The sequence below is a fragment of the Larus michahellis genome, chromosome 4, assembly GCF_964199755.1.
Source record: "Larus michahellis chromosome 4, bLarMic1.1, whole genome shotgun sequence".
Classification (NCBI taxonomy): Eukaryota; Metazoa; Chordata; class Aves; order Charadriiformes; family Laridae; genus Larus; species Larus michahellis.
The window spans coordinates 82,237,570-82,252,201 of NC_133899.1; the positions used below are offsets into that span (position 1 = coordinate 82,237,570).

General features: G+C 36.3%; 1 protein-coding gene across 44 annotated transcripts in view; it reads right to left on the reverse strand.

The window, feature by feature from the left end:
* The window catches only part of IRAG1 (inositol 1,4,5-triphosphate receptor associated 1), a 90,087-nt gene that overhangs the window by 38,269 nt on the left and 37,186 nt on the right, over positions 1-14,632 (reverse strand). For 23 of the 44 annotated variants that reach the window (XM_074585975.1, XM_074585984.1, XM_074585958.1 and 20 more), the window contains 3 exons: positions 7,608-7,705; positions 7,085-7,148; positions 2,788-2,976 (listed from right to left, as the gene is read on the reverse strand). In XM_074585975.1, the coding sequence (XP_074442076.1) occupies positions 2,788-2,906 (119 nt within the window). In that variant the 5' untranslated portion in view covers positions 2,907-2,976; positions 7,085-7,148; positions 7,608-7,705. Of the gene's footprint in view, positions 1-2,787; positions 2,977-3,693; positions 3,748-7,084; positions 7,149-7,607; positions 7,706-14,632 lie in introns of all 44 variants that reach the window. The other 21 variants (XM_074585986.1, XM_074585948.1, XM_074585979.1 and 18 more) reach the window with 2 other exon arrangements.

The following is a 14,632-nucleotide window of genomic DNA, read 5'->3' on the forward strand; positions in this document are numbered from 1 at the left end:
GGAGGAACTTCTTTACTTTGGGGGTGGCAGAGCACTGGAACAGGCTGCCCAGAGAGGTGGTGGAGTCTCTGTCTCTGGAGACATTCAAAACCCGCCTGGACGCGTTCCTGTGTAACCTGCTCTGGGTGACCCTGCTCTGGTAGGGGGGTTGGACTAGATGATCTCCAGAGGTCACTTCCAACCCTATGATTCTATGATTCTATGAATGATGGAGTAATCAGTGTATGAGAAATATTATGAAGATCTGAGACAGATTTTTCTCATCAGTCAGAAGATCCAGTAAAATAGTGTTTGGGATACAAAGAGAGGAGAAAGCTGGAAACAGAAACAGGGATTTTTGATTTAAAAACAGGGAAAGATGTCAGCTCACAACCAACCCTGAAAGTATAGGGAGATTTATAGGCCGCTATAAATCTTAACATAACTGGTAAGGATGTAATTTTCTTTGTTGCAGGTATACATTACACATATAGAAATTACATTTTTAATACTAAAAACCTGAAATCAGTTTTTAAGGGTATCAGTGAAAGCTTATTATAATATCATATTATTCTACATGAAATTAATTAAATTAAAATATGGGAATGACTAAAAATGACATCTGAGTGAAGTAGTTCTATGATTTATGGTGGGAGAAATAGTTCTGTATAAAATATAAAATGTTCAATACTTACTGTAACATGACAGCACACAAACTAAGAGTTCAACAACATACTCTTAATTTCATTAACATTTCAAACAAGGGGATAAAGTTCTTTGAATTAGGCTAACTGCCCTCACACCTGTGTTAATGGGAATTTCACATCTATTTCCCTCAGGAACACTGACCTAATGAATACTTTGATGAATGTTGTTTAGAGGTGGTCAGAATGGCGAACATTGGCTGCTGTAAGAAATACTGAAATGGAAAACCATATTTGTTTTCTCAAAATGAATTTGAGCAATATAACCCAGGTCTTCCCTTCATGTAAAAGATACTTGAAGTGAGCAAGAAACTACATGTGATTTCAGGTGCATTTTCTTTTTCTCAGAACTGTTTTGTGAACATGTGGACATTTGTGCATGCAGGGAAAAGGTGGGGAAGTATCTCCTGAAACAGAATGAGGAAGTCTGACACCAGACAGCACTTTAGATAAGATGAGATTCCAGGCTTGGAAAGCTTTGTTCAATGGCAGAAGACATGTCTGCCAGTTGTTAGTTCCTTTTGATGCCCTCTCCTTGCTTGCAAGTCTTTATTACACCATGATAAGCTATTTTACTTATTACATAGTCATGCTGTAGAACTTGGACTGCAGCAAGACCCAAAAGTGGTAACAGGTATGAACACGATCAAATTCTCACAACATTGTCTAGTTGCAATCCGTAATTTAAGTAGGCTCATGAGCAGTGTGTTGGTTAAAATCCTTCCACTGTTGCTTTGTGCCTAAAACCAACGATTTATCTAAAACAAAGAATTTTGCACAGTTAACTGATTCATGAACTATCACATTATCATAGTTCATTTAAGACCTACCTCTAAAAGGTCTGTATAATGCATTAAAATATTACTTTTAAATTTTTTTTCTTAGATTAGGTGGTTGAAATTCTTCATTTCCCCCATTTGACAAGCACGTTTAGGATTAGATTCATTGATGTCTGCTAGCTTTTTGTACTTGTTCTGTTTGGGTATGTTTTACCCAGCAAGTCTTTTGTATTAAAATACTATTCACATGGGTGAGGTAAAACAAAAAATCTTCTTGACCTAATATACGTTCTCAGCTATTAGTCTAATGAACTTGCATCCATCTGGGGTGTTTATCTTAAGCCAGGAAACTAACACTCAGCACAATGTGCAATTTAGATGGAATGCATGACAAATCAGTGTAGGGCTCACTGTTGACAGTATTTTCCAACAACGTTAAAGTAGCGGATGTTTTCACCTAAACCATAGAATACAATGTCCTCAAATCCAGTGACAGTGATACATTTTTAACTGAGGATGTGCCAGATTATAAATCCTCTCTTTCTTTACACCAGTTTGCATAAAACAGGATGATCTGGATAACCTGTGATTTTGTAATCACAGTAAAGTTCTTTACTTCAGCTAAGCTAACAATTAAAAAAAGCCCTGACTTTATTAGAACATAAAATTACTTTTTATCAGTGGTATAAATTCTTGAAAAGGGAGAAGTATCATCTCTTATTGACTTTTTAAATTTATCTGCAAATAACACATGTAGATGCTGGAAATTTGAGTAGCAAAATGATGAATATGTCTGGGGATCACCCACCCCTTCTCTGTATAGTTCCTGTACATGTTCAGCTACTACTATGGCAAATTAAACACTGAGAAAGTGTACAAACCAGAAAACAGTTTTCCATCTGGCATACACACGTGAATTGCACAGCATCTTCTGTAGAGGCAACACTAGATGTTTCAATACTACTGTGAACTACCAGCCTAAGCTCTTTTCTCAAAAGTTAAAGTTTTCTGTAATAACATCACAAAAGACGTTTTTGGACAGCTTTGATATAAATGGTTCAGAACAGACAGACATATAAGCCTCCAGATTAAACTGATAAACAAGTGCTTGAGCAACTTCAGTTCTCATTCCTTAGTCTATAAAATATTTGAAGAATTCTAAGAATATCAACTGAAAGATTTTGCATAGCTTCATCAATTAATCAAAAACCACCAACACGTATCAATGAGTAGATGTTATTTTATAAACTCCTAAATATACACAAAGAGGTTTCAGACTCAGGTTTCCAATAAGTGTCAGAAAACACATTTGCAAGAGTGCTTACTTTGGCTGGAGGAGAACTGTTGTGTTGTGCCCCTTTTGATTGTCCCTTGTCTTCAGGTAAGGTAGGCATGGTGAACAGTGTGAAGCACGTGGAACTGCAATGCGGATTAACAGGACCATGCACTGCTGAGAATATCTGTTTCAAGTTAGCCTGAAGGCATAAGCGCTGAGAGGCCTTGTGATCTGCAGGCTGTTAGATGCCAAAAACACAAGTAAAATCCGTTTAAAACTCTATGCTTTAACACTGAGACCACTTTATAATAACAAACAGTATTAAGGTTTAAAATTAAAAATGCTATCTTGTGTTTTATTAACTAAAGCTTTCAAGATCAAGTATAACATAGTAAATACATTCAAAATGGACAACCTTCCATTCTTGTTGCTCTTTCCATCTCTCCCCTCCATTTCACAGATTATTTTTTTTGTTACTATGACTGTTTCGGCTGTGACTAAACTACCCTCTCTAAAAATCCTCTAAGAAGAAAACAGCATCCTGAATATCTGTAATATGCCTTTTAGTAACTAACAAAGTCCTAATGCTATAGATTGTGATCTCAGATCTCAAAGAAAGGAGTAAAACTGGAAACCCAGATGGTGGCACTCTTCCTTTGAGCAAAAGCAAGGCCTGGGTGAATTGTGCGAAGACTTTGTGTCCATCTGCACAAGACAACACTGTGCAAGACAATTCTGAAGCAAATCAGCAATAATGCCCAAATGGAAAAAAATAATTAAAAAATCACTGCCTATTAGCTGAAAAAAATATTGTTATTAGTATCAACGGGAGCTACAGCCTTCATAAGGGTATTACTAGCATTAAACCCTGTACAGTAGTCTGAAGATGAGAAATGTTAAGTACTAATCCTTATAGCTACGGTGTAGGCATTACAAGACTTACTATGACACCTACCGGATAGTTAAGGAACAATCCTCATAAATAAATCATTCAACTCCTTGGTGGTGCCTACAGACGACAGACAATGCAGTATCAGAGAATCAGAGACAATCTGGTACGCAGTTTCTGCCAGGACTAATGAGTGCTAACTATATTCCCTTTACAGTTAATTCACAGCTGTGTGAGCTATACACTCAAACGGTAATATAACAACTTCAATAGCATGCCAGGGAGATAAATATACCCAACAAGCAGAGGTTCAACCTCAAAAACACATTATCTTCTCCCAAACAGGAATTACTAATCTCATCTCCATTCTTTTACTGTTCTGGAAATCAAGACAGATGGAACAAAGTGGCTGAGACGGGGAGATGATTTGAAGTTGAAAGGACTTAGCAGCGTTGTAAGATTAACCTTCTGCAGTTTTCCTTTCTGTTTCAGGGAAGAGCAAAGAAATGTATTCAGGAACATGTCGATTTATTGAGGCTAACACTTAAAATTGTTGAAATACTTGTGTTAATTTAAAAAAAAAGAAAGAAAAAAAAGAAACAAAACCATTCACAGGAAATACTGAAGCAGCCTCAGTAGTGACAAGTTCTTCACCTCAGCTTTCACAGAAAAAATTCAGTGTTGTAAAACCTACAGAATGTGTGAAAACTTTGGACCACAGAAGCAGCTAAGGCCCATGCTTTTATTAGATTTATTTCACATTATATTGGAAACTTACTTAATTTTCTCTTTTACTAGAAGATGAATAGAAAGCCACCTAACATGAAATTTAATGCAGAACTACTAGATTGCAACAATGATCTCTATACAAATATTATTGTGTTCAGAAAAAAATAATTATTTCATTGAAATTCTTTGATAAAGACTGTGGAAAAGATGCAGCATATAGGACATCATTATGAAGACTAAAGTAAAGACTTTCTTTGAACAGCGAGCATGATTTTTTTCAGAGAGTACATGCTGCAGGAACAGCATGTTTCAAGCTTTTGTAAACTTTATGAACACATTACAGGTGAATTTATAGCTCTAATGGAATAATTGAAAGCTCATGTTTGTATCGTGATTTTACCCACCTCTGACTTCAAATAAGAGTAAACTTTCTATGAATAAAAAGAAGATTTAAAAATGTTTATTAAGGCAAAATATCTTTAAAGTCCCTAATATGATGGAAAACAGACATTTATGATTATATATATTTTAATAAACCCACAGAGATTAGGCAGATAGCAGTAACATTAAACATCTGTGTGTTTCAACAGTTAAGTATTTTCGTATCAAACAACAGTCACCAACTATTAACAACACATGAAGACATGATAGGAACAAGGTAACTAAAAAAAGTGACATGGACTTGCTTTTCATCTCTGTAACAAAATCCTGGCATCCTATGCAATTTCTGAGTTTGCAAGAACTCAAATTAAAACAAAAACAAAAATGAGAAGATACAAATTTGGCTGTTTATCTAATCCCTCTTCGTGTTTGCCTTATGAATTTATAATGGTTCCGATTGGCTCAACTCAACAGAATGCTGGGCCTGAAAAATCAGGAATGTTTCAAGTCATGGCCAAAGCGTATTTGCAGTCCTACATGGAGTTGTATAAGCTATTGCATCAAAGTGGTTTATTACTGGTTTTAGCTGAGTTCCTAGTACATACGAAACTTAAAAAAGCAATGCAAGTCATATTGAAACAAGAGCTATTAAGCACATCAAGTTTCAGTTCATTTTTCAGATTTAAAAAAGGAAAAAAAAAAAAACTTTAGAAGAAAAAAAAAATTCAACAGGCTTGTCTAAGAATAGAAAGGGACAAATCCCGAGCTGTGTTGTCTTAGAGATGCAGCACAGAAAGTACAGCCAAGGGAGAATGGAGGGTAGAAAGATGAATTTCCGCCACCTTAACAACCCCCAGATTTGGAGGGGACTGAGTTCAGTCCATCTCTGACACAATTAGAACCTTACTCTGTCTTCCTTAAACAGCTATCCTGCAAATAGGAAAAAGCTCCAAGCCTTCATAGTGCTCATCAGTAGGAAAATTTCTTCTTCTGACTTTCCATTTTTTCCTAATATCTCTCCACAAAACTGCAGCACTGAGGACTGTATTGGAGCAGCAAAAGCTTGCATATATTTATTCATATTCTGAGGCTTCTTAAAACAAATGCAGTCTTTGCACACCTTGACTACACAGCTGTAGTCGTCTAAGGTGCCAAAGTAAGGGCTACTACTTATTGGTCTTTCAACAAAATATACAAGGACATAGTTCAATTCATAAGCTATATGATTTAGAACTCCCGAATTATTATTTTTTCAATCTAAAAGCTCGTTTTTAACCTGTGCAGAGTTCTTAAAACCAGATCCTTTAAAGACTTTATAATGCTTAACCAGTACAAACATCACATCTTGTAAATGCAAATGAATATAACCAATGGAGCCACCTTTTTGATCCATGCTTTGCAGGGAGTTCTGCCATTTTCTATATCGATTACTGCCTTCTGATACTAGTAGGAAAGGCAAAGGTTTTTGCCTTTCCTATGGATGGAAATATGATGGAATCTTAAGACACTAGTGAATAAACGTTCTTTTTCCATCACTGCTGAAGTGACCTTATACCTATTTGATTGGGCAATGAAAATAGCCCTATTAAATGTCAGTGAGAGTCAAAATATATAGAAAAAGGGGGCTTCATGAGAATACTCTAACAAGAATTAGAGTAGCTTCTCTGCATCTCACAACTGTAGGAAGAACAGGAATGTCCTTAGAAAATTTATTTCCCTGGAAGTTAATGTTTTTTTCTTCTTCAGTAGAGCATTAGGGAAGAGTACAGCCCTGGAACCTACAGAAATTCACACCTCTATCTACAAAAACAGTTTACAGCCTTACTGAACCCTGAGCCAAAGTGCAGAGAGCATGACTATTCTAGTTCTAAGCCTGACTCATGTGCTAGCTGAACTGCCTTTGGAATCATCCTGCCATTAGCTTTGCCAGCTTTATCTCCTTTCCACAAGCATAAACATGTTTCAGTCAAAGGAGGAAATGATATGTTAACAATACACGCAATACAGTGAGATACCAACTGAAAAAACTGTAATTATTGTCCCTGAAGATACTGAAAGGACAGATTAAAAAATACATCCGCACTTTAAAAAACAGCCAAGATGCATACGCGCATGTTAGCATCCCAGTCACCAGGACAATGTCAAGACTCTTTTGTTCCTTTTGTTAGGCATTGATCAAACTCTGTCTGTCCTACCTCTATCCTAGAAAGGATGTAATGAGATTATTGCAGTGTTTTATCAGAGCAAATGACACCCCCTCCCCCCAGAAAATATTCCAGTCTTTTAGAAATTGTAAGAGCTTCAAAATCACCTTTTAAAAATTAAATATTTGCAGAGATTAACTCACATGTCATAAGAAGAGTGGATGTGGGTGAAGATCTACAACCTTAGTCTGCACGAGTGTTTTGCACCTACAAAATGAGTTTTAAAAAAAACCAAACAATAAATTACTATCCGATTTACCAGATTCTGCTTATTCCCATAGTAAGATGTAAAGAATGTAAAGAAATGTAAGAAATGTACATTTCTTTGTACAATGTACAACGTAAAGAAAAAAAGTAAGAAAAAGAAAGAAGAGAGGATGAAGTGCTTTTTAACATTTTGGTCTGTTATTGTAAACTTACTGCTTAAAATAGTTGGGAAAAGAATGATCCCCTGAGCTCAAATTTGTAGTCAGATATAGATCAGTGAATGCAGAGAACTTTCTTTAACCACTGTGCAGGCTTAGAGTACAATCTCCAGGAAATGGTGATCTGGGAGCTCTATTCCATAAAAGGGAAAAGTATTTAGAGGCCCTTGGCTTTCAGTGTGCTCTCTCTGCAACTCATTTTACCATAGTAGAGAAAGCTAAGTATAATCAGTTAACTTACCCTCTCTGAGTCACGGCTGAGGACCGTGTTAGCGAGGGCTTAGATAAAGGTGCTTTACTCCATCTCCACTGATAGCTTGGCAGTTGACCTCAAATGCTCTGTCACATCACAACAAGGATATATAAAAACAGCAGAAATAAACAGTTAATAAAGCATCTTATTAATATTTCTTGACCTCATACTGCCTACAGTCAAGTCAAGCAACTCTCATTTATCAACAATGGGAGTTGCATACTCATGAACACAGCTGAACTGCACAATTCTGAGCTGCTTTTTGCAACTCTTTTCTTTGTCGTCTTGCAAAGGGGTTGTAAAACATTACCATATTAGAAAGGTATCTTTTTGCACACTTTTTGTATAGCTCTAAAAGCATATAAAATTCATGTAGCATTTTGAATTAGGTTTTGCAGCTTCGAAGTACATAAAACCCACTGAACTTACTTCATTCAAACCAAGCATGAGCAAAACAGGGTGTTTTCTTATGTTTGTACCACAGAATAAGTTTTCAAACACAAAGTGTGGTTATAGTATTTAAGATACGCAAACAAAGTTTGTTGGCATACATTAGCTATCTCAAAAAATTTTTAAAAAACAACACCACAATAAAAAAAAAAACCCAAACAAGACCTATAAAACCAGATCCAGAATATCTTAATAGAAAACTTTTAATATTTTGCACTAGGACTTCAAAATTTTTGTATAATAGAAACATTCACTGGAAAAGAAAAAAGAGAAAACCACAATTACAGTTGACTCATTTACATCCTTACCCTATGTGGCAAGAGATACTACATGGAAACTGGAAGACTATTTATTGTCTGCAACACAGAAAAAAATTGACTGTTTCCTACTGCATCTAACTTCTATGACAAGAAAGTGGTTTTTCATATTAAATACTTAAGTTTGCAAGATATTAGGATACTTCTTCAGTCAGTTTCCCAAAAAACATAGTCATAGCCCCAGGACTAATATAAGGCATCTCTGTGATAACAGTAATGACCTGAGTTGTACCCACATTAATATTCATGCAACTGTACAAGGTAAAATCTGGAAGACAAAGTGGTGTTTCTGTCTATAAGATACAGACCAATGCCGCTGGGGCATGCGAAGTGTATGCAACTACTACGTGAATTTGAAGCATCTGTTTTCATTCTAAGAAGTATTGAGATTAATTCTTGAGCGACTTAAATACCTCTTGACAATCGGAATGCTTCCAGGTTGCAACTCCATAGACAAGTGGTAAATGTGAATAATTCTGTCACAAAAATATTTTAAAGGAAGAAACTAACAAAAGCGTGAGAAGAATACAGCAAACATCCCCCAGCTTCTAAAAAACTTCTGTCTCAAACTCTAGGTACAGTCTTCCTCAGGACTACAAGCTACCCACATAGGACTTGCTTTACAGAGCAGTGTGACAGGAAAGAATCTCCTTTTCTGCTTCCTGTTTTCCTCATAGCTCAGGAACACATAAAACTTGATGGTTATCAATAATCTGCTTGAATAAGAGAAAGGAAAGGCAGAAAGTAAAATGTTCTTTTGATGCATGTCTGGCCTGATCTTATTGGGAGCACTCAGGAGAATACCTCTAGTAATGGCTAGTTATGACACTCTGCTGAGACTGAAAAACAAAAAGTTTGGGGTGAGAGGTGGTGATGGTCCATTACCAACAAGAACAACTCCTACAAGAAGGCATTTGGTTTGATTATGTATCTAATATTTCATATGAGAGTTTCAAGAAATCTAATAACTAACTTCCACAGAGTTAATGGATAATGTTTTCTGGGAGTTATGTACTTAATTGCAATAGAATCCATTCTGGTCCCGGCTTTAGGCTTTTCCCTGATACATTAAGAGAAAAATCAATTGGACCAGATTTCACTAACAAACAATTATTTTAACATAGTTAAATGGAAATTTAAGACTTACTAAAAGATCACAACTGTATCTCAAAATAGCATTTTTCCTGTGAAATACTTTCAGCCAGCTTTATTTGTTTTAAAAATACTTACAATTTTTGTTTTGTTAGCAGCCAGTGTTTAGGTTTACTTCCCTTGCAGCAAAGCAGTCAGAGGAGTCGCTTACAATCTTTTTATTTTTTCAAGAATTCTAGGCTGAATTTTATGCTGCAGACAATCAGCAAACAACTGAAGAATGTACCTATTTCAGAAATACTAAGGACCAGTATTTCACTAACTTTTTAGACTACTAAACCCAGATTAAAAAAAAAAAAAAGATAGGATTTTCTTTTAAGGTAAGTGTATTTTAGGCAGCCTGAAAGGTTCCTGATTCCACTTTTTTTAGGGGCAGTTAGGATTTAACATTGTGTGAATCAAACTTTTATAAATTACTCTGGGTTTGGATGCAGTCTTTGTTTTCAGGTATTGTTTTTATTTAGGACTAAAAAGAATTTACGGAAATGAGGTTATAAGTAGCATTACCTCCCTGTGAAAGCAAATGGGTTTAAGAATTGTACACAAGTTTAAAAAGTTCACAAAAAATATTTTCTGATTCATTTGTAGTTTTTATTCATTCTGGGGTCTTCTTTGAACTAATTGGCTTAAGACAAAACTCCAATAACATAATTTTATCTGGTTAAATATGTGCCTAGGATACTGGACCCAGCTCTCGTATGGAAAGGACAGCCAACGGGAGTTATGGGGAAGGACAGATCTGCCAGGTTCTTCGAGCAGAGGCTTCTCCCCGGTTACGCCACTGCAAGAACCTGGCACTCCCCATATCCCATGCTGGAGACAGCAGGACAGCTGTCGCAGGAGAACAAAAGGGAGGTGACACTTCCTCAGGGATTCCAGACCTGAAGGCTTTTACCCATATGTTCTCCCTCGTTCAATGGCTTGCATCCAGCACAAACTACAGATACATTAATTTAACTGGCAGCTGTTCCCAGGGTCACTTAACTGGCAGCTGTTTCCAGGGTCATTTTTAAGACATTCTCTCCAGAGTAGATGGCCAAAGACTATGTGGCAAAAGAGAACAATGCATGTATCTCTCTCATTTCTTTTTCTTTTCTTTTTTTTTTTTTTGCTATCTACACCATCTGTTTTGTTCTTTTATTGCTCTCCAAGTACTTGCGCATATTTCTTAGCCAAAAGCAAACAAGGTTCTTCAGAAAGTAGAAGAAATTGAAGTGAATATGAAGCCATATTTTCACTCCTTCAAAACATAATAGTGAAAGCCACATATATATTTCACTGAGTTTACTAAATATTTATGCTCAAATCCTTATTTAGAGAAAGCTCTCCAACAATGAACTGGTTAGAGATTTACAATTTTAACTATGGTAGATCTTTTACCTCACAGGAAATTGCCTTCCAAAGTCACATAACCTACACATGAAGAACAAAGTGCACAAGCACGCTACATGCCAGACTAGGTCATAAAATAGTCATAACTGCCTAACAGATGTTACCACCCAGAAGTTTTCAGATATGCCTCCCACATTTTAAATTTCAACTAATCACTCCTAAACAAATTTGCTTTTATCATTTCAGCAACTTTTTCCCCTTGGTTTGTGAAAAAAAAACAACAGAAACCACCCAAAAACCTCCACACACCACAAAAACCACAAGCAAAAAAGCCCTCACAATGCAACCCCCCCACCACCAGTCTAAAATTTATAGATAGCTCTTTCCATAAGTTCTTTTAACTTGCAAACAAAAATTTTACCTCATCCTACTTCTTACTGACCTCATTTTTTTTTTCTATTGGTGGGCTTTCAGCTAGAATGACAAGAACAAGACAACAAGCAGCAGAACTCATCCAGATGGCCTCTAGGAAACCAGCTGGGCTAAACTTTGGGGTACTTAAAAAAAATGCTGAAAAAGATAGTACATGTGATATTAAGGCAAAATCGGGCCACGATTTATTCAGTATTATGCACAAGTTAAAGAATTCAGCCTGCAGTAGCAAATCAGATGACCAGAAGACTGTCATATTTCAAGGCAGAGTTGATATGTTTCTTAACTTGCAGATTATTTTTGATAGACTTTAAGGAAAAGCAGTTTAAAGGAAGAACACGAACATGGAGTGGGTGGATATTTGGCATGGAGAATAAAGATTTCTAAGCATAAGGAACAGCATATAAGAAAGTGTGAAATAAGAGTGGGAGAAAAGTACATTAAGTGTCATTCAGGAGGGTAGTTCACAGGCAATCTAGAGCTAGGAAGTAGCTGGAGAAAAACCTATTGTCTTATAACATAAAGGCAGTGACCTTAAAATAGGGGAAAATCAAAAAAAAGTTGAAAATGATATGCAAGTAAAAAATGTTGCTCTCTTCTCCTAAAAAACTTACTATTTGAAAGAAACATGCAAATTTTTTTAGGAGGCAGCATCAATCTTTGTTCCGTGGTCCTGAACAACCCCTCTGATGCAGGACTTGTGCATTGATAAATTGCCCAACAGAAATTGCTAGTGATAGTAGTATTAAGAACACCAGGAGATAATATTACCACCAAACATGCTTCTGCCTAAATGAGCATCATGTACTTGGTAACACAGTCATTTGTGTTTCTTTTTCTTCGACTCCTCACAGATTTGGAGGAACCTAGATATGTTTCTACTGTCTGGACTGCATGTATTATACATCACATTCTAGTTACACGTTTATTTTTGTCTATGATGTAGGCAGAGTTGGGAACTTGAGACATTATTTTCTCAAATTGCCACTTGACTATATTCTTAGTTAATGTAAAAAGAGAACAAATTTGCTTGTGGGAAGGGGAGACAGATAAAATCAGGGGGGAAAAAATATTTGTGTACTTTGGCGACGATTCATTCTTGTTTAAGAAAGACCTTAAGGTTGTTACGTGAAGTAATATTTTCAAATGCAATTTTTACACATAACCATTCTATAAACTATTCTGTTTTCCAGGACAGCTGGATATCAACTTTATGTAATTTGGAAAAAACAACTACCAAAAGCCTAACTTAGAAACATAAATAAGTTGAAGGCAATTAGGGCAGAACACTATTGCTTAGTGACCCAAGAGTCTTGCTGCTAGTCAAGCAAAAAATTTTCCAAATGAAGATATTAAACAAAATTCTTTCTTTCCCAATTACAAGGGGTAATCCCAGAGGGCACACTTTGTTGAACAAACCAACAATAAACAGCTTGCTTTGGGATCCTAATATGCAACTGAAGTCTTTCAAGCAGGGAGATTATACTAAGCCCTCCATCTTGCATAGATAAATGGCAAAGCAGCAAAATAAGTATTTTATTTTTATTTTATGCTTCCTGGACAAAATCCAATTCACAGTTGCCTACTTTAGTGACACATGTACACATTTTTGTTTGTTGCACTGCAATAATCAACACACCCAAAAGAGAGCATAAATGCGTCCCACTTCCTTGTTTATGAGAAAAGAACTATGAATCCAATTCCACTGAGTTTTTAAAAAATATTGCTGTACAACAGGAAAGGAATAACTATAGTACCAACTTATTCAAATACTCAGGCATTGTGTGGACTTTGCTGACTGCTAATTTGACTACAGTTAACTTATGTTCCTGTATGATGGCCAGACTGGAGGATCAATTCCAAGAATCAAGGAATTCTTTAGGTTGGAAGGTCATTTGGACCAATCTCCTCCTTGAAGCAGGGTCAGCACTGAAGCAACTAGATTAAGTTTCTTTGGACTATGTCCAGTTGGAACTTGAGAACTTCCAAGAACAGAAATTGCAGAATTTCTGGTAGATCTGATCCAGTGTTTAATTACCCCCACAGTAATTCCCTCCCACCACCACCCTGCTGATACATCTGGTCAGAACGTCCCTTGTTGTGCTTCATGATCATTGATTCTCATTCCACGCACCTCTGTAAACCTTTAAGCATTGCAAGACTGCAACTAGTTTCTTCTCCAGGCTAAGTTCAAGGAAAGTTTGTTCCCTCATCATCCCCTCACAGGATGGGTGCCTCCTCACTACCGTAGTGGCTCTCCCTGGATTTACTCAAGTTTTTCAACATCCTGGGGGCCCAAAACCAGTTGTGGTAAACCACATCTGATGAGAACGTACCCCTACTCATCCTCCACATCCACAAATCCACAAATGGATAGATCCTCAACGAACTTCACTTGTAATGCCAGGTGATATGAAATGCCAGTATTATGAACTACATTATTTGAATCTAATTTTTCAGCTGCTTTTTCCACTGATCATGTAGTTCACTCATCTAGATGTAATGTCCCAACTTGGATACAGGGAGGCTGCATACTAGATCACAAGAATCATTGCTTTTGCTAGGAACTGTCCAATTTTATCCCTGGATTACACATTGATCATACAGGCCTAGCTGTCTGTGAAGAAGGAAAAACAACATATATACCTTTTCCCTCCTGCTAACATATAGAACTGTGAATAAGCAATAACATTTAGTAATGCCATCTTTTAGGCTCTTTTGCTGGAAATAGAAAAAACTTGAAAGCCAGCAGCTGCTCATTTCTCTTGTCAATATCTAGCTTCAGAAACAGGTCTTAATAATAATAATTTAAAAAAAAAGACTAATCGTAGAAAGGATAATCGTTCATTTCAGTATTATCCAAAGAGCCGGGGGGAAAAGTTCTTACTGTCTCTTTCAGGTATGATGTCAATGCAGAATCAGGACCAAAAGCCCTGTTCTTGTGCAAAAGATCTACTAAAGTAATACAAGATTTTGCAAACATACTTTGCAGAAGGTATTTTGCCTTTATTGCTGAATCATCTGCTGTTTTCTGTGGGCTGTGTTATTCCTTGCTACTGAAAGTATGCTTATGAGACCATATTAAAAATACGCTGAAGAGTACCTTTCAGATGTAGTCAGACAGTATTATTTTCACACTATGAAGTTCTTACAGTAAGCATTCCCTAACTGATTTGTTTTTAATTTAAATGTAATATTTAAAAGGTGTGATGGGAAGAGGCAGCCTATTTACTGGACAGTTTAACTTACATACTATATAAAGTCAGACTTTCAGTAGTTCAGAGGAAGCTTTTTTTTGTACTGTGATTTAAAAACAAAGACCCACAATAT